We start from the raw sequence: 12,324 nt of genomic DNA, 5'->3' as shown, positions 1-12,324 counted from the left end.
AAGACTGTCTGCAAACTGATCGTGCTAAAATAAAAGGAAAGCTTTGCATTACATCCAAGCTGACCTTAAAGTTTCTCCAGGTCAATTTTACAGGCTTATTCTGAGTGGAGTTCAGAGGTATACAAGTACAGTTTCTCAAGTTCTTATGCCAAGCATGCATTTTGCTACTTTGCATGTCTGTTAAGTTACTGATCATTGTCTCTTGCCAGTGAAAAAACCAAAAACCAGCAGCAACAGAACACCACAAGTGAGGATGTTAGGTTTGGCATAATATTTTTGTGCTACAGAAGTACAATTGTTACTTATTAACATAAGAGGAAAGCTAGGTAATTCCAAGAATACAATTTGCATCACGTTTCAGCCAAAACCAACAGCAAGAACAATGCGAGGATCTCATTAAAACACAAATTAGCTTACAGATAAAAAAGAATTTCTAGAAATAGCAAAATCCTTACCTTGCCTTGTTTTTCTCTGGGCAAACCTTGGCAATCCTTTACCTCATGACCCATTTGGTTACAAAGACCACATGGCTTGGGTTTATTTGGTTTAAACTCTTCCCTAATTATAGTGAAGTTTGGTTCATGTGTAGCTAACCCAAGCATAATCAGATCAGCTACCAATCAAAACAGAAGAATAAAACATAATGAAGGATAAACATTATTAAGCTTTTTAAAAAGTTTAAAAGCAAAGTACATGCTACATTAAGGAAGCGTGAACACACGTGTGCTTACCCACAAACTACCCAGGCAGGACAACCAAGTGAAAGTTAGCCCTTCAGCTACGGACAGTGCTAGATCTTTCCTCATATGTTACACAGAGCTTTCAAAAACGAACAAGTACACTGGATTATTTACATAAATACAAGTGAAAGCCTAAAAACTACAGCTCAACTCAATCACCAAACAGCACAAGAAAGCTTAACAGGACATACTGCTTAGCAAAAGAGAACTCACCATCAGCCCCACACAGACAATGATGAGTGTTTGGGTCATGGTTTGGTTGAGCTATACAAAAGAAAGTTACATTTAGTCAACCAGAGTCACGTAAAATAAATTATTACTGACATAAATTATTAATTTAAAACAAAATGTTCACATTTATTTGAATTTTACCTCTTTGTCTTCTAATGTAATCCATGATTTTATGTTCCCCTTCACCAGGAGCACTGGCATCAGACAAAATAACCTGTGAAACATTTAAATTACGTAAACAATTTATGCCACCACAGTAAAAAAAAAAAAAACAAACCACCAAACCAAACCCCACAACTTACATAGTTCATATACCGAATACCGAATCTGACTTATGAGCACTTGAAATTCTAATCCGTAGTTTTAACTAAAATATTATGATCCAAAATGAAATTATTCAAGAGTTTGGAACTAGTGAATAGACTTTCATTTTTCTCTACTAATTCTAGGAAGAAGCTGACATATTGATTCACATACCACTGAAATTATCACATCATTGACTAACATATTTGAAGTTCCCTGACAAATTATCAGGGCAATCGAAATACGTGCTAGAGAACTAACAGATAGAGCAGACATATGCCCGCTTCCCTTTAGATCTTCTCAACTCGTAGATACACTGACACATTATCACATTATACACTTCCTTACGCTGCTGTCCAGATGAGCATTAGTGTTTATAAAACTCGTGTCTGACGGAGGGAATTAAGCAGAGTCAACTGCCCTCTAATTAGACCGCTTTAACAGTCAACTTATGGAAAACAAAACAGCCAGCTGCATCTGAGAAGACTGACTATTCTGCCCTCTTGTGCAGAGCAAACACAGGGTTGTCAGAAACAAAACTCAGTGGGGGTGGAGCGGCTGACGAACAGGAGGAGAGAATTTCAAAGTCCAGAAAGGCAAGAAAGCTGATATGCATTATTTTCATTGCCTGTGATCTACTGTCATCCATCATAAGAATAACAGAGAAAATGCAGCCTACCTGAGGTAGCAAACGAGTTAAAAAAGAAATAGCAAAAAGAATACATACACAATGTATCTTGACGCTTTTCCCCCAAGAGAAGAAAAAGTATTCCTAAACCCCTGTCTCCCGTTGTATCAAATTGTGGTTTCTACTATCAAATCTTTTCATTGCTCTTAAATGAAATCAAAATAAATGGAGCTGTTCGACTGTGTTATTAGGATGAGATGTACCTCTGAAGTCCCAGCAGAACGTGCAAGTTGGTCCATTATTAATAACAGCACAGTGCCAGAAAATGAGACAAACCCGTTAAATTTATACTCTTCAATCATATCCCAACCCAGCCTAATAGATCACCTTAATTTTCCTGAAGTACAAAACCGTGAAACTTACTGTCAAATTTTTCCACCCTGGGTCACTGTTCAAACGGTCAGCAATGTAATAGCGGAGACATTTAGCAAGATTGTCCATAAACTCTGTTCCCTAAAAAGTGACAGAAGAAAATAAATTAAACCTTCATTCAGACACTGGCAATTGCTGGTTAAAGTGCAAGACTACTTACCGGAGTAATGCAGTTGCTGTCAAATCTCTCTTTCACTTCTTCTGGAGGAAGAATGCCACCTAGAGCAATAAAAATATTTAACAGAAGTAAACCAATATGGAACATTAAAAACTTTTTTGCATGATAAAAACCCAGATGGCTCCCCTGATAACAATTAACACTTACTGAAAGTTAGTTTGTTTTAAAAAAACAAAACAAACAACAACAAAACTAAAACAGCTCTTACCATTATATTATCTTCATCTTAAAATAAGGTATTAGTACATTTACAAATGTTGTTGTTACTTCAGAAAAGTGATTTCACTACCTATTCTGTCAAAAGACTGTGAAAGAAATCTCAAAGAAACTAAGCTTGCTAAATGAGATAAAATATTAGGAAATAATTATTTTCTTACATATTCTCCCCTATGTTTCCACTATCTATTCACTTGGGCTCACAAACAGGGTTACACCAACTTCTCTCATCTCTGAGCTTCATAAAGGGTCTTCATAGTCTAGAAATGCTACAGGAAGAAATGTTAAAAAAGTCTTTGTCCTCCCTTTTTCATCTCTACCTAGGTTACACTATGCCCTCGCACTTGGGCTACAGCATTCATCCCTCCTACGCAGTCACCTGCGTTGATTGCTCCAGCCCCGACAGCATGCTTCAGCTACACGCGATCCTTTCACTCGAGTCACGTCACTGTCACCCTCAGAAAGCTGCACCGTTTGTTTCCTCACCGAGTTTAGAGTTTCCACTGCCACGTAACTACCCTTGCTTGCAGTTCGTTATGCCCGTGCAGCAGTGTTTTTGTTTGATCCCTGCTTTTAAGCCTCAACTCTCCTTTCATCAAGCCCTTCTGTAAGAGTTTTGGCTAGTCTCCCACTACTACGTTTATCCCTGCTCTTCTGTTACATTTTTTTCTAAAGGAATTAAGAGTACTCAACACAAACCCATTTCAGGCAGGAGACAGAAGAAGAAAAAAAAGTGACATTTTATTTTATCTTAGTTCTTAAATTTGGAAAACACAGGTTCATCCTTCTGTAGGCTTGCTATCCCCTCCTTCTACTAGTAATGCACAGACGTATATCCACGAAGCAAGACAGGCCTTTTCTAAACCTTACTGAAGCGTTCAAAACGAACAAGGCGACTCTCACTTGAAAAACCTCAAATATGGCCACAGTTCTACCTTTTGCCAGAATTTCTTGTCTTATTTTTTGCTTCTCTTCAGCAGCTTCCATGCCCTCCTTTGATGCTCTGAATCTTCTTGACCGCTGTTGATTCATTTTTGCCCGTGGAGCCTAAAAAAAGGTATCACAAGGCTTGGTTCAGTTATTGCATCTGGCCAATTGTTTCCTTTCTGGACAAGTCTTTTGAATTGGCCAGTCTGTGATTACACAACCATTTGCCAAGACATCAGTCTAAACTGTAACTGAAACAGGGATTTCTGTTGTCCCTCCCTCGCGTCACCACTGGCTTTCATGCGGCAGCACAGGGAGCTGGACGCGTTTCTGAATAGGTCTCTCAAGCTTCTCCATGAGGTAAGCCAGCAGCATGCACAGCTGTACCCATCTCAGAAATGCACAATGTTCAAGGATTCAAAGTTGCCTTGCAAAAGAAATGAAACTTAGTGACATGTATCTGAGAAGCATTATTTATTACACACCCTTTCTCCAACAAGAAACTCCTGCAATTGTATTCATAACCCTTCTGAAAATAAAAGGACTATGGGAGACAGTAGTCAGCTATTACTTATGGCAGGTACGTTGAGGTTTTTAAAAGGATACCTCAACATTGAGTTGGGATTACTTCTATATACACACACGTTAGGAATTCCTGCACTTGAATTCAGGTTAAAAATCTTTTTACTTGATGACACTCGTTTTACCTTTGAGAAACTGAAAAACCTAGAAAAACAGCCAAAGGTTAAGAGGCCTACCAGCAGTCTGCTAGGCCTTTTTGGCCTCTCTCAGCGAGACTATGCAATCTGGGTAGAAAAATACTCAGTAAAGCGAAGTTATTAAGAAAAGGTGGTATCTTTCATTAGACCAACTGATGTACTGAGGGGAGACGAGGATCAGGTATGGAGAAAGACAAGCTTTCAGCCCCAAGTGTGCCTTAAGGCTAGCCTGTGAAATATTCCACAGCACAATTCAGTCACTGCCCATTTTAAGTGCATCTGCTTAAAGAGTCTTCTGTTCTTTCCCAGCCTGCGGCATAAATTATTACTAACGCCACAGAACTGAGGAACATAAGTAGTTTCAGAGCGTTACTGTCTTACGGAAGTTTCCTGCTTTTCAGAAGCAAAGTTCAGACTGCAACAGACTACGTTAGCCAGCTCATATAAGCCCGTGGACAACAAAACCCATGAATACTTTTAATTACCCTCACCAAAATTAAATTAACAGTATATTAAACCTGCAGGTTTTCATTTTAGAAAGCTATTTCCCAAAGGATCTTATGAGAGCGACTGGCATCTGCCCTAATTTTGCCAACAGCCATTACCGGGAACTAAATATATCAATACTTACTACTCCATCTATAGCCATGTAAAGAAGTCGCCTTGGTCTTACAATGTTGAAGATCCTGTCTATATACTCAAAAATCGCAACCATCATTTCATCTTCATTTTTGGGCGCTGGCCTACAACACAGAGCATTCAATTTAACATCTGAAATGCTATCAATAAATCTTACTTGTAAAGAGAGAAAGAATTGCCTTACTTGTCTTCTGGATGTGTACAAGGGTGAATTATACCATTCATATCCAAATACAGGTTATCAAACTCCACCTCGTTAGGGTTAGGTTTGCTTGTATCAATCGGAGCCTTGACGCCATTGCACTCTTTAGCCTGTGAAGGCAGCCGAAACAAATATTTCAGTACTTGATTAGAGAAGTATCAAAAATAACCAACAGAGGTGTTAATGTACAGACTCATAAAAGTTCATTTTTTTTCAAGGGCACTAGGAAAAAAGATTGCAACAAGCTACCCACATAATTACCTGAAGATGCATGCTTACACTATTAAAATAGCACTTTTTCTTTCCAAATATGTTTATAAAATAGCACGACTAGAAGATATTATGATGAGTTACAGCGGAGTTGGTTCATTTCTGTTGATCGGTATGTATTATAAACAAGAAGTTTCCATACCTCATATCATTCAAGAAAGCAATTCCTTCTACTGCCAGGACCATACTGACCCCCTCAAAATTTAGCAAAGGGACTTCAAAGTTTATCATACGATGCTGTAACTTTAACATGATAAACGAGAAGCGTCAAAATCTTTCTACCCTCGACACTTAGCTCCCCAGATTGGCACATCCAAACTTTTGCACCTCTGCCTTTCCTCCCCGCAATTGGTACGTAAGTCACACACACAACTGGGGAAGGCAGGGCAGTAGAAGTGGTTCACCGATGGCTGATGACATACTGCAGCCCAGCTGATGACACGACAAGCTTCCCAAAGTACATCAGCGCATCCTGGTGAGCAAAGGACGACGAGATTTAACTAGGAAGAGGCCTTTTCCCAGATTCCTCTACACAAAGAAAGGCGATCCTTTCAGATCCCACCAGCCAAACCTCCAGTTTAGGTATATACGTATTACTTTTCTTGCTGACTATCAAACGCACTGAGATGCTCAGACCCCTGGACTCTTCACCTCCTGCCTCCAAGTTTGTCTGTGGGTATATTTGAAATGCTAAATAAAATCCAGTCCTTACCTTCCACTTCTGCGAGTAAGTGAACTTTCGACTCTAATGCTTCACTCCCTCTACGTCAGTGCTTTTCCTACTGCCAGGCTGCTGCCTAACGAGCACGAAACCCAGTCCACAGTGCAGATGCTAAACTCGATGCTAAAGGATAATCAACCTTAATCACCTACGTTCCTGTACTTCTTCCACATTCTCGAACGCTCACAAGCTACACAAGGTAAACCCAGAAGTACAAAGAAAATAAATCTCAGCTGAAGTAATAAATAACCCCACCTTATTTTGCGTATGCTGTCACGTCAATGACAAGTAACTATCTAGGTGAAGAGAACAGGCTCTCCAATCAGCAGAGATCGCAGCTGGCACTACAATACCTGCGTAAAAAAAAACCCAACTCATCCCCTTCTCTCAAGCTGTCAAAGCAAGCAGTTTTGAAACACTGGTGACTGTTTCAAAGAGTGGCTCCTCTACAAAGTGGATTAGCAACCATGTTAAATTTTCTTTCCTCACCATACAGTCTTTTTTTTTTTTTTAACATATAAACCACTGATTTAAGCACCAACACATCAGTGATGTGATCAGCTCAGACTATCAAATTTTTTATGTAACAGCCTTGTAAAGGGTTTAAGTATCTGGGAGTGATATCTCTTGTGATATAACAGACAGGAGCTGATGAAGAAAAAGTGAAATGTATTTTCAGGGAAATCATGACTGGAAAGGGTTTTAACATATCTCAAAGGTGGAATGAAGAGTACTCTTGAATAACCTGGCATCAAGCACAGAAAAAAGTGAATGTCATGTTATTACGTAAAGGCTATGATCACAGGATTACACGAGACAGGAGGGAAAAACATGACACTGCCGGTCCTCTGATTCACGGGAAACTTATCCGTAGCTGACGAACGAGCATCAAGCGCTCCCTCTGAACTTGTATTTGCAGACCTGCTGCTTGCTACTCTTTTAATGAGGTGCCCACATCTCTTATACAGAGCTCAGGCAATCAGATTTAAAAGGAAAAACTTAGAGATTGTACCACCGACCTTCACACAATTGTCCTGCTTAGAGTCGCAGCAGAACTGGCTGAACTTATCCCAGTCTTAAAAGGCAAAAATTAAAACCTCTAAAGCAAAATTAGTCTTTATTCAGTATTTACATTTTTCACAGTTATAGGCGTATGGAATTCTTTCAGGGCAATTTTGTGAAGTCATTTTTAAATAACCGAACACTAAGTCCCTCCACTTCCTTAAAATAGGTGAAATTTCTGCTATTTCACATCTCTCTCATACTATTCATCCAAACTAGCCAAATCCTGACAGATGAAATCCTGACGACCGTTTCCTTCCTTTACTGAACTTTCTAGAACACACACAAAAATCGCATGGTTTTAGCAGGAACTCGTTGCCAGGTGCAAACATGGTACTGTAGCTTGCAGTTCTAATAAAGTCACTCTGGGCAATCAAGACGCAGAATTTTAAAAGAAGAGTATTCATTCTGGTTGACATCAGGTAAGGGGACGAGCAGCTTGCCTTGTGTTCTACTTGATCTTCCATCAAACCTCTTGCCAGAGCTAACTGTGACTCAAAAGATATCAAAGGCTTACAACTATGTGATATGGAAACGAAAACTGCCCCCTTTGCAGACCTTATTTTCAGTCTTGAAGGTAAAGCAAAATAAGTATGATCTCTTTCAGATGGCTTCAAAAGCCATTCAGTTTTCATCTGCATACTGCTATGTCAGCAACTTTACCATTACATCCTCATAAACCTATCAGATTTTTAATGTAACAGCCTTGTAAAAGGTTTAAGTATCTGGGAGTGATATCTCTTGTGATATAACTAAACTGTTCACTTTTAATCTACAACCTCTTTTGAAACCATTGAAAATAGATCTTCAAATATGATACTTTAGTTGCGGCTTTATTTATTCGTATGAATTTGATTAAGAATATTCTCTCCTAGATTTTATATTATCTTCAAGATCTTCCTCTTATTCTTCCTGCTCAGCTTAAGAAGAAGATTAATCAGATTTAAGAAAAAGAAATAATCTAGCAAGGTAAGAGAACAAGGATCAACTTTATAATATTTCAAAGAGACAAGCTACCGGGAGATACAAAATTTCTGATTAGAGAGATTTATAAGCAATCCTAAGATACACATAGAGCTGATTACATCGTGAGAGAAAAGTTTAAATTCATCTACAGTAAGACGAACTACAGCTTCTCAGTACCGTCCTAGTCTGCTCTCAAATTTATGACCAGATTTGAACATAAAAAATGGTAACGAATACTGTTTACCCATGTGCTGTCCTTACTGTAACTGCAATGCGCTCTTAAGTTGGAACAAAGCAACGTGGCTGAGGACATCGGGATCTGACACTTCAGTTATTTTGTGTACCATATTTTTCCTTTTAATAAAGAACATTTGCTATTACAAGCTCAATTATTAAAAAAAACAAAAGGACATACAATCACAAACTCAGTAAAACCAAGACTATACAAGCTTTTTTTTCACCTAAGCACTAGAGCAGTTTTGATTAAATAAAGATTAATCTAAATGTTTACAAATGTGATGAAAAAGATAAGCCTTTTCCTCTTAGGGAAAACTGTACTTAATTGTTACAGATTGTAGATATATTTGCTGTTTAAATTGTGACAGCTTTTAAACAGATCTTAAAGCATTATCCAGAAACAGCTGGACAAGCTTGTAAGACAAAAAAGTAAAACACCCATTTACAGTAAAGACAAAACCGTAAAAGAATCTGCTTTGTATTGTCAAAAGTCTGTTTGCCCCCTTTTGATCAGAAGAGCGCTGCTTCAGAGCAACACAACTGAACTTCACCTCGTGGGCTCTCTGCTGCTACTGAGCGCCGAGGCTATCTTGCCAGCACAAACGTGACAGGTAACCGATGGAGTTGCTGCCTCCGCAGTCTAACTTAACTGCTGGAATGGATGTTCGTTCACGCAAGACAACCTTGGACGTAATAAAGGAAAGGGGGATTTGGTGAATGAAAGGCTTGGACCGTACAGCCAGTTGTGATGCTGACTGTCAGCGAAAGACCAAGCTGTTCACCTTTGCGAGTTCCCTGCTTGGGTGAAAAGGGGATAAAGCAAATCAACTGGCCTGAGGTGAAGACAACAGGCAGGATTTGTGCACACACCTTCAGCCGTTAGCTCTCCGAAGGTCCACAGCGCCAGCGGGGAGAAGGTGAGCGCCACGCCAGCAGTCATACGCTCAATAGGCGCAGCTGGTAGAGACGCATCGTTCTCCAGTTCCCCCCAATACCCTTGCCACCCACTTTTCCCCGGCAGACGCGATCATGACACAGTGTCCCTGAAAGTCCTCCAAACTGAGGGCTACCCAGATCCCCTGAACAGATCACATCAGAGACACAAAAACCAAGAGTTTGGTAAAGCGACCAGAACAAGCACTGCTAGCTGCCAACAGCTCATTCCAGAGTAAGCATTCATGAGTGGCTAATAAGCTATACTTGTAAACCCACAAACCGCCTTTTTCTATAATAGTTCCCCCAGGCAGACAAATCCTCAAATCTTATCTATCCACTGGAGTAAAAAATTCACTTCTTGCAGCTACAGGTAAAATAAACTTCACACGTCATGCTGAGAGAGGTTAACTGAAACCACAATTGTAATAAAAACAAACGAGTAACTCTCAGTTTTAACTGTGCAACATTAGATTAAGCCAAATCTACAATTCTGTTTCACGACCTGAATCTGAGATGCAAAAACACCCTGACTGTAACAAGAACTGAATACTAAAACTGATCTGCCTGCCATTAGCATACACTGAAATCTGCTGAAGGCAAGCAGGCAACACATGCAGTAAAAAAAAAAAAAAAAAAAAAAAAAAGCAAACAGTGTCAATACATAATTCTATCACTTTACCTTCTTTTCCCTTATCTTCTCCACCTTGCCCACACATTTCTAGTCTCCTTCACGGTACAGTGTTTCCCAAATGTGAGGCACGTCTCTCCCAGGGGAGGATAGGAGGTAGCAAAAAGGCAGAACCCACAGCACGTGCTCAGCAACAGGGACGTGAACTTTCAAAAACAGCATTACAAAGAAGAGCAGGACACAGCTAGTACAACCTGACAAAAGATGACAAATTATTTGGAAAAATGTACCGGAAAAACAGTTTGGGAAGCATGAACTCAAGAGTTCATCTTCTCAGAAGAACTTTGGCAAAGTTAGCCCCGAAGGGAATAACTTGCCGTGTCCGCTGCACTGTAAAGCTACCACAGTGCAACTATTCAAATCCAACGCAAGCCCGTGCTGTCACTCGGGGGGACACCCCCATCCTCCCTGCCACCTTCCACCTCCTACCGTGTCCCTTAGGATGGTGGGAGCATTCCCGCGGCTGCAGTGGCGTGCACAAAGGACCCAGCCTGTCTGAGAACTGCCTAGCAAAGACATATAAACAAATGTTATTTCAGCTGCCTTGCTTCCTAGGAAGGGCTCCCCAGATAACCGCACAGACCTCGGTGCTGGCGCAAGGCAGAGGATAAATACAAGCCATCAGCTGAAGGCAGTGACCAGCCAGATTACAGCAACCAACAAACCCTATCTAGGAGGAGCTGTGGGTTAGTGAAGACCACCTGTGGAGTCCAGCAGCTAGGCTGGGACTAAGTCTTCACCAAAAGCATCTTCTGTTGCTATGAAAAGCCAGACTTTAGAGGATGTCTTTGGAAAAATCAGCTCGCTGTTTGGGCAGGAGATATTTCTGCTATACTAGAAAATACCAGCAAAGAGAAAAAAAAAGAATCATAGAATCATAGAATTCTTAAGGTTGGAAAAGACCCCTAAGATCATTGAGTCCAACTGTTAACCTATCCCTGCCAAATCCACCACTAAACCATGTCCTCGAGCACCACATCTACCCGTCTTTTAAACACCTCCAGGGATGGAGAAATACCTCCAAGAAGAGGTGCTCAAGGTTAAAGAGTACAACTACAGACTTGTTTTAAGTCCTGGATGCCAGCATGATACCCTGTGTTGGTGGCGCACAAAAAAAAAAAAAAAATCAGAGTAAAGTTTGAAGCTGCGCAGAGACTACTACATGAAATAAAAGACTGACAAAAATAATTAATAAGGCCTGAAAATGACACAACTGAGAAGCATCCAAACGCTATGAGAACGAGAGCCCGAGGAAGCGTATGCCCAAGACATCATTTTAACCTTACGTAAAATCGTGCGGCTACTAAGGCCAGCCCGGTTCCTTCCCAAAGGCCCCGTTCCTGCCCTCACCCTTGCGCTGGCACCGGCTTTCCCGAGCCCACGTCGCCAGCGGGATCACGGAACCGATCCGCTTGCCAACAGGGTGGTCTCACGGAGACCGATGAGTTTCCAGACCCACAAGTATTTTTAACCATTTACACTTGCTTTTCCAGACTCTTTCCAAGACAGGCAGCTTCGCTTTTGTTTCCAACAAGCCCTAAAGCTTCCATCAGCTTGTAATTCCCCCAAAACTTGTTGAAAAGCAGGGACTGGTGACGAACGTACACAGAAACGGAACAAGAAACGGCAAAAAGCATCCCCACTCCCTACTCATCGTCAGCTTTGCCAACCGCTTTCCGAAAGCCTGCCCTCGCTGCCCGAAGCGGCGCAAGGCGGAGGCCAGCAGGCCGGGCAGGGCTCCACGCCCCGGAAAACTGCGGGAGAATCCCCGCTCCTCCCACGCCGGTGAACTTCTCCTCGACACCGGCCGCTTCCACCGCGACTAAAAGCACCCGGTCAAAAAAAAAAAAACAAAACAAAACAAAAAGGGAACAAACAGACAAAACAACCCCAAAACACCCCACGGAAAGGCGCCCCGGAGGGCAAAGCGGGGCCCGGAGGCGGCAGAGCAGCGGTGGCCAGTGCTTCCCGCACTGCCCGGCCCGCCCCGCGCCCTCAGCCCGGCCCGGCCGTCAGGGAGCCCGACCCGCCCCGCGCCCGTCCCGGGACGGGAGGCCCGTCCCGCCTCACCTTCTCCTCCACGCAGTTGACGATGATGGAGGGGTACTTGCGGCTGAGCCAGCGGAAGAAGGCCGGCACCCCCATGGCGGGAGGGGGCCGCGGCGAGCGGGGGCGGCCGGACCGCGGCGGGCGGCGGCAGCGAACAGCGCTTCCGGGGTCAGGGGGGAG

General features: G+C 41.9%; 1 protein-coding gene across 3 annotated transcripts in view; it reads right to left on the bottom strand.

Annotated features, from left to right (window-relative positions):
• XRN2 (5'-3' exoribonuclease 2) overlaps nt 1–12,324 on the bottom strand; it is a 51,543-nt gene extending 39,219 nt beyond the window's left edge. Inside the window, exons 1-10 of one of the 3 annotated variants that reach the window (XM_087774848.1) lie at nt 12,166–12,324; nt 5,198–5,325; nt 5,006–5,117; nt 3,664–3,775; nt 2,495–2,553; nt 2,326–2,415; nt 1,113–1,185; nt 954–1,004; nt 456–613; nt 1–24 (exon numbers count right to left, since the gene is read on the bottom strand). The exon at nt 1–24 is cut by the window's left edge and continues 51 nt beyond it. In XM_087774848.1, coding sequence (XP_087630974.1) covers nt 1–24; nt 456–613; nt 954–1,004; nt 1,113–1,185; nt 2,326–2,415; nt 2,495–2,553; nt 3,664–3,775; nt 5,006–5,117; nt 5,198–5,325; nt 12,166–12,240 — 882 coding nt within the window. In that variant the 5' untranslated portion in view covers nt 12,241–12,324. Of the gene's footprint in view, nt 25–455; nt 614–953; nt 1,005–1,112; nt 1,186–2,325; nt 2,416–2,494; nt 2,554–3,663; nt 3,776–3,876; nt 4,083–5,005; nt 5,118–5,197; nt 5,326–10,086; nt 10,290–12,165 lie in introns of those variants that run through there. The other 2 variants (XM_087774849.1, XM_087774850.1) reach the window with 2 other exon arrangements.

Source organism: Nipponia nippon, unplaced genomic scaffold (genome assembly GCF_047370975.1).
Source record: "Nipponia nippon isolate SJK-2023a ecotype South Korea unplaced genomic scaffold, ASM4737097v1 scaffold_4, whole genome shotgun sequence".
In the NCBI taxonomy this organism is placed as follows: domain Eukaryota; kingdom Metazoa; phylum Chordata; class Aves; order Pelecaniformes; family Threskiornithidae; genus Nipponia; species Nipponia nippon.
This window is presented reverse-complemented; position numbering and strand designations above follow the sequence as displayed.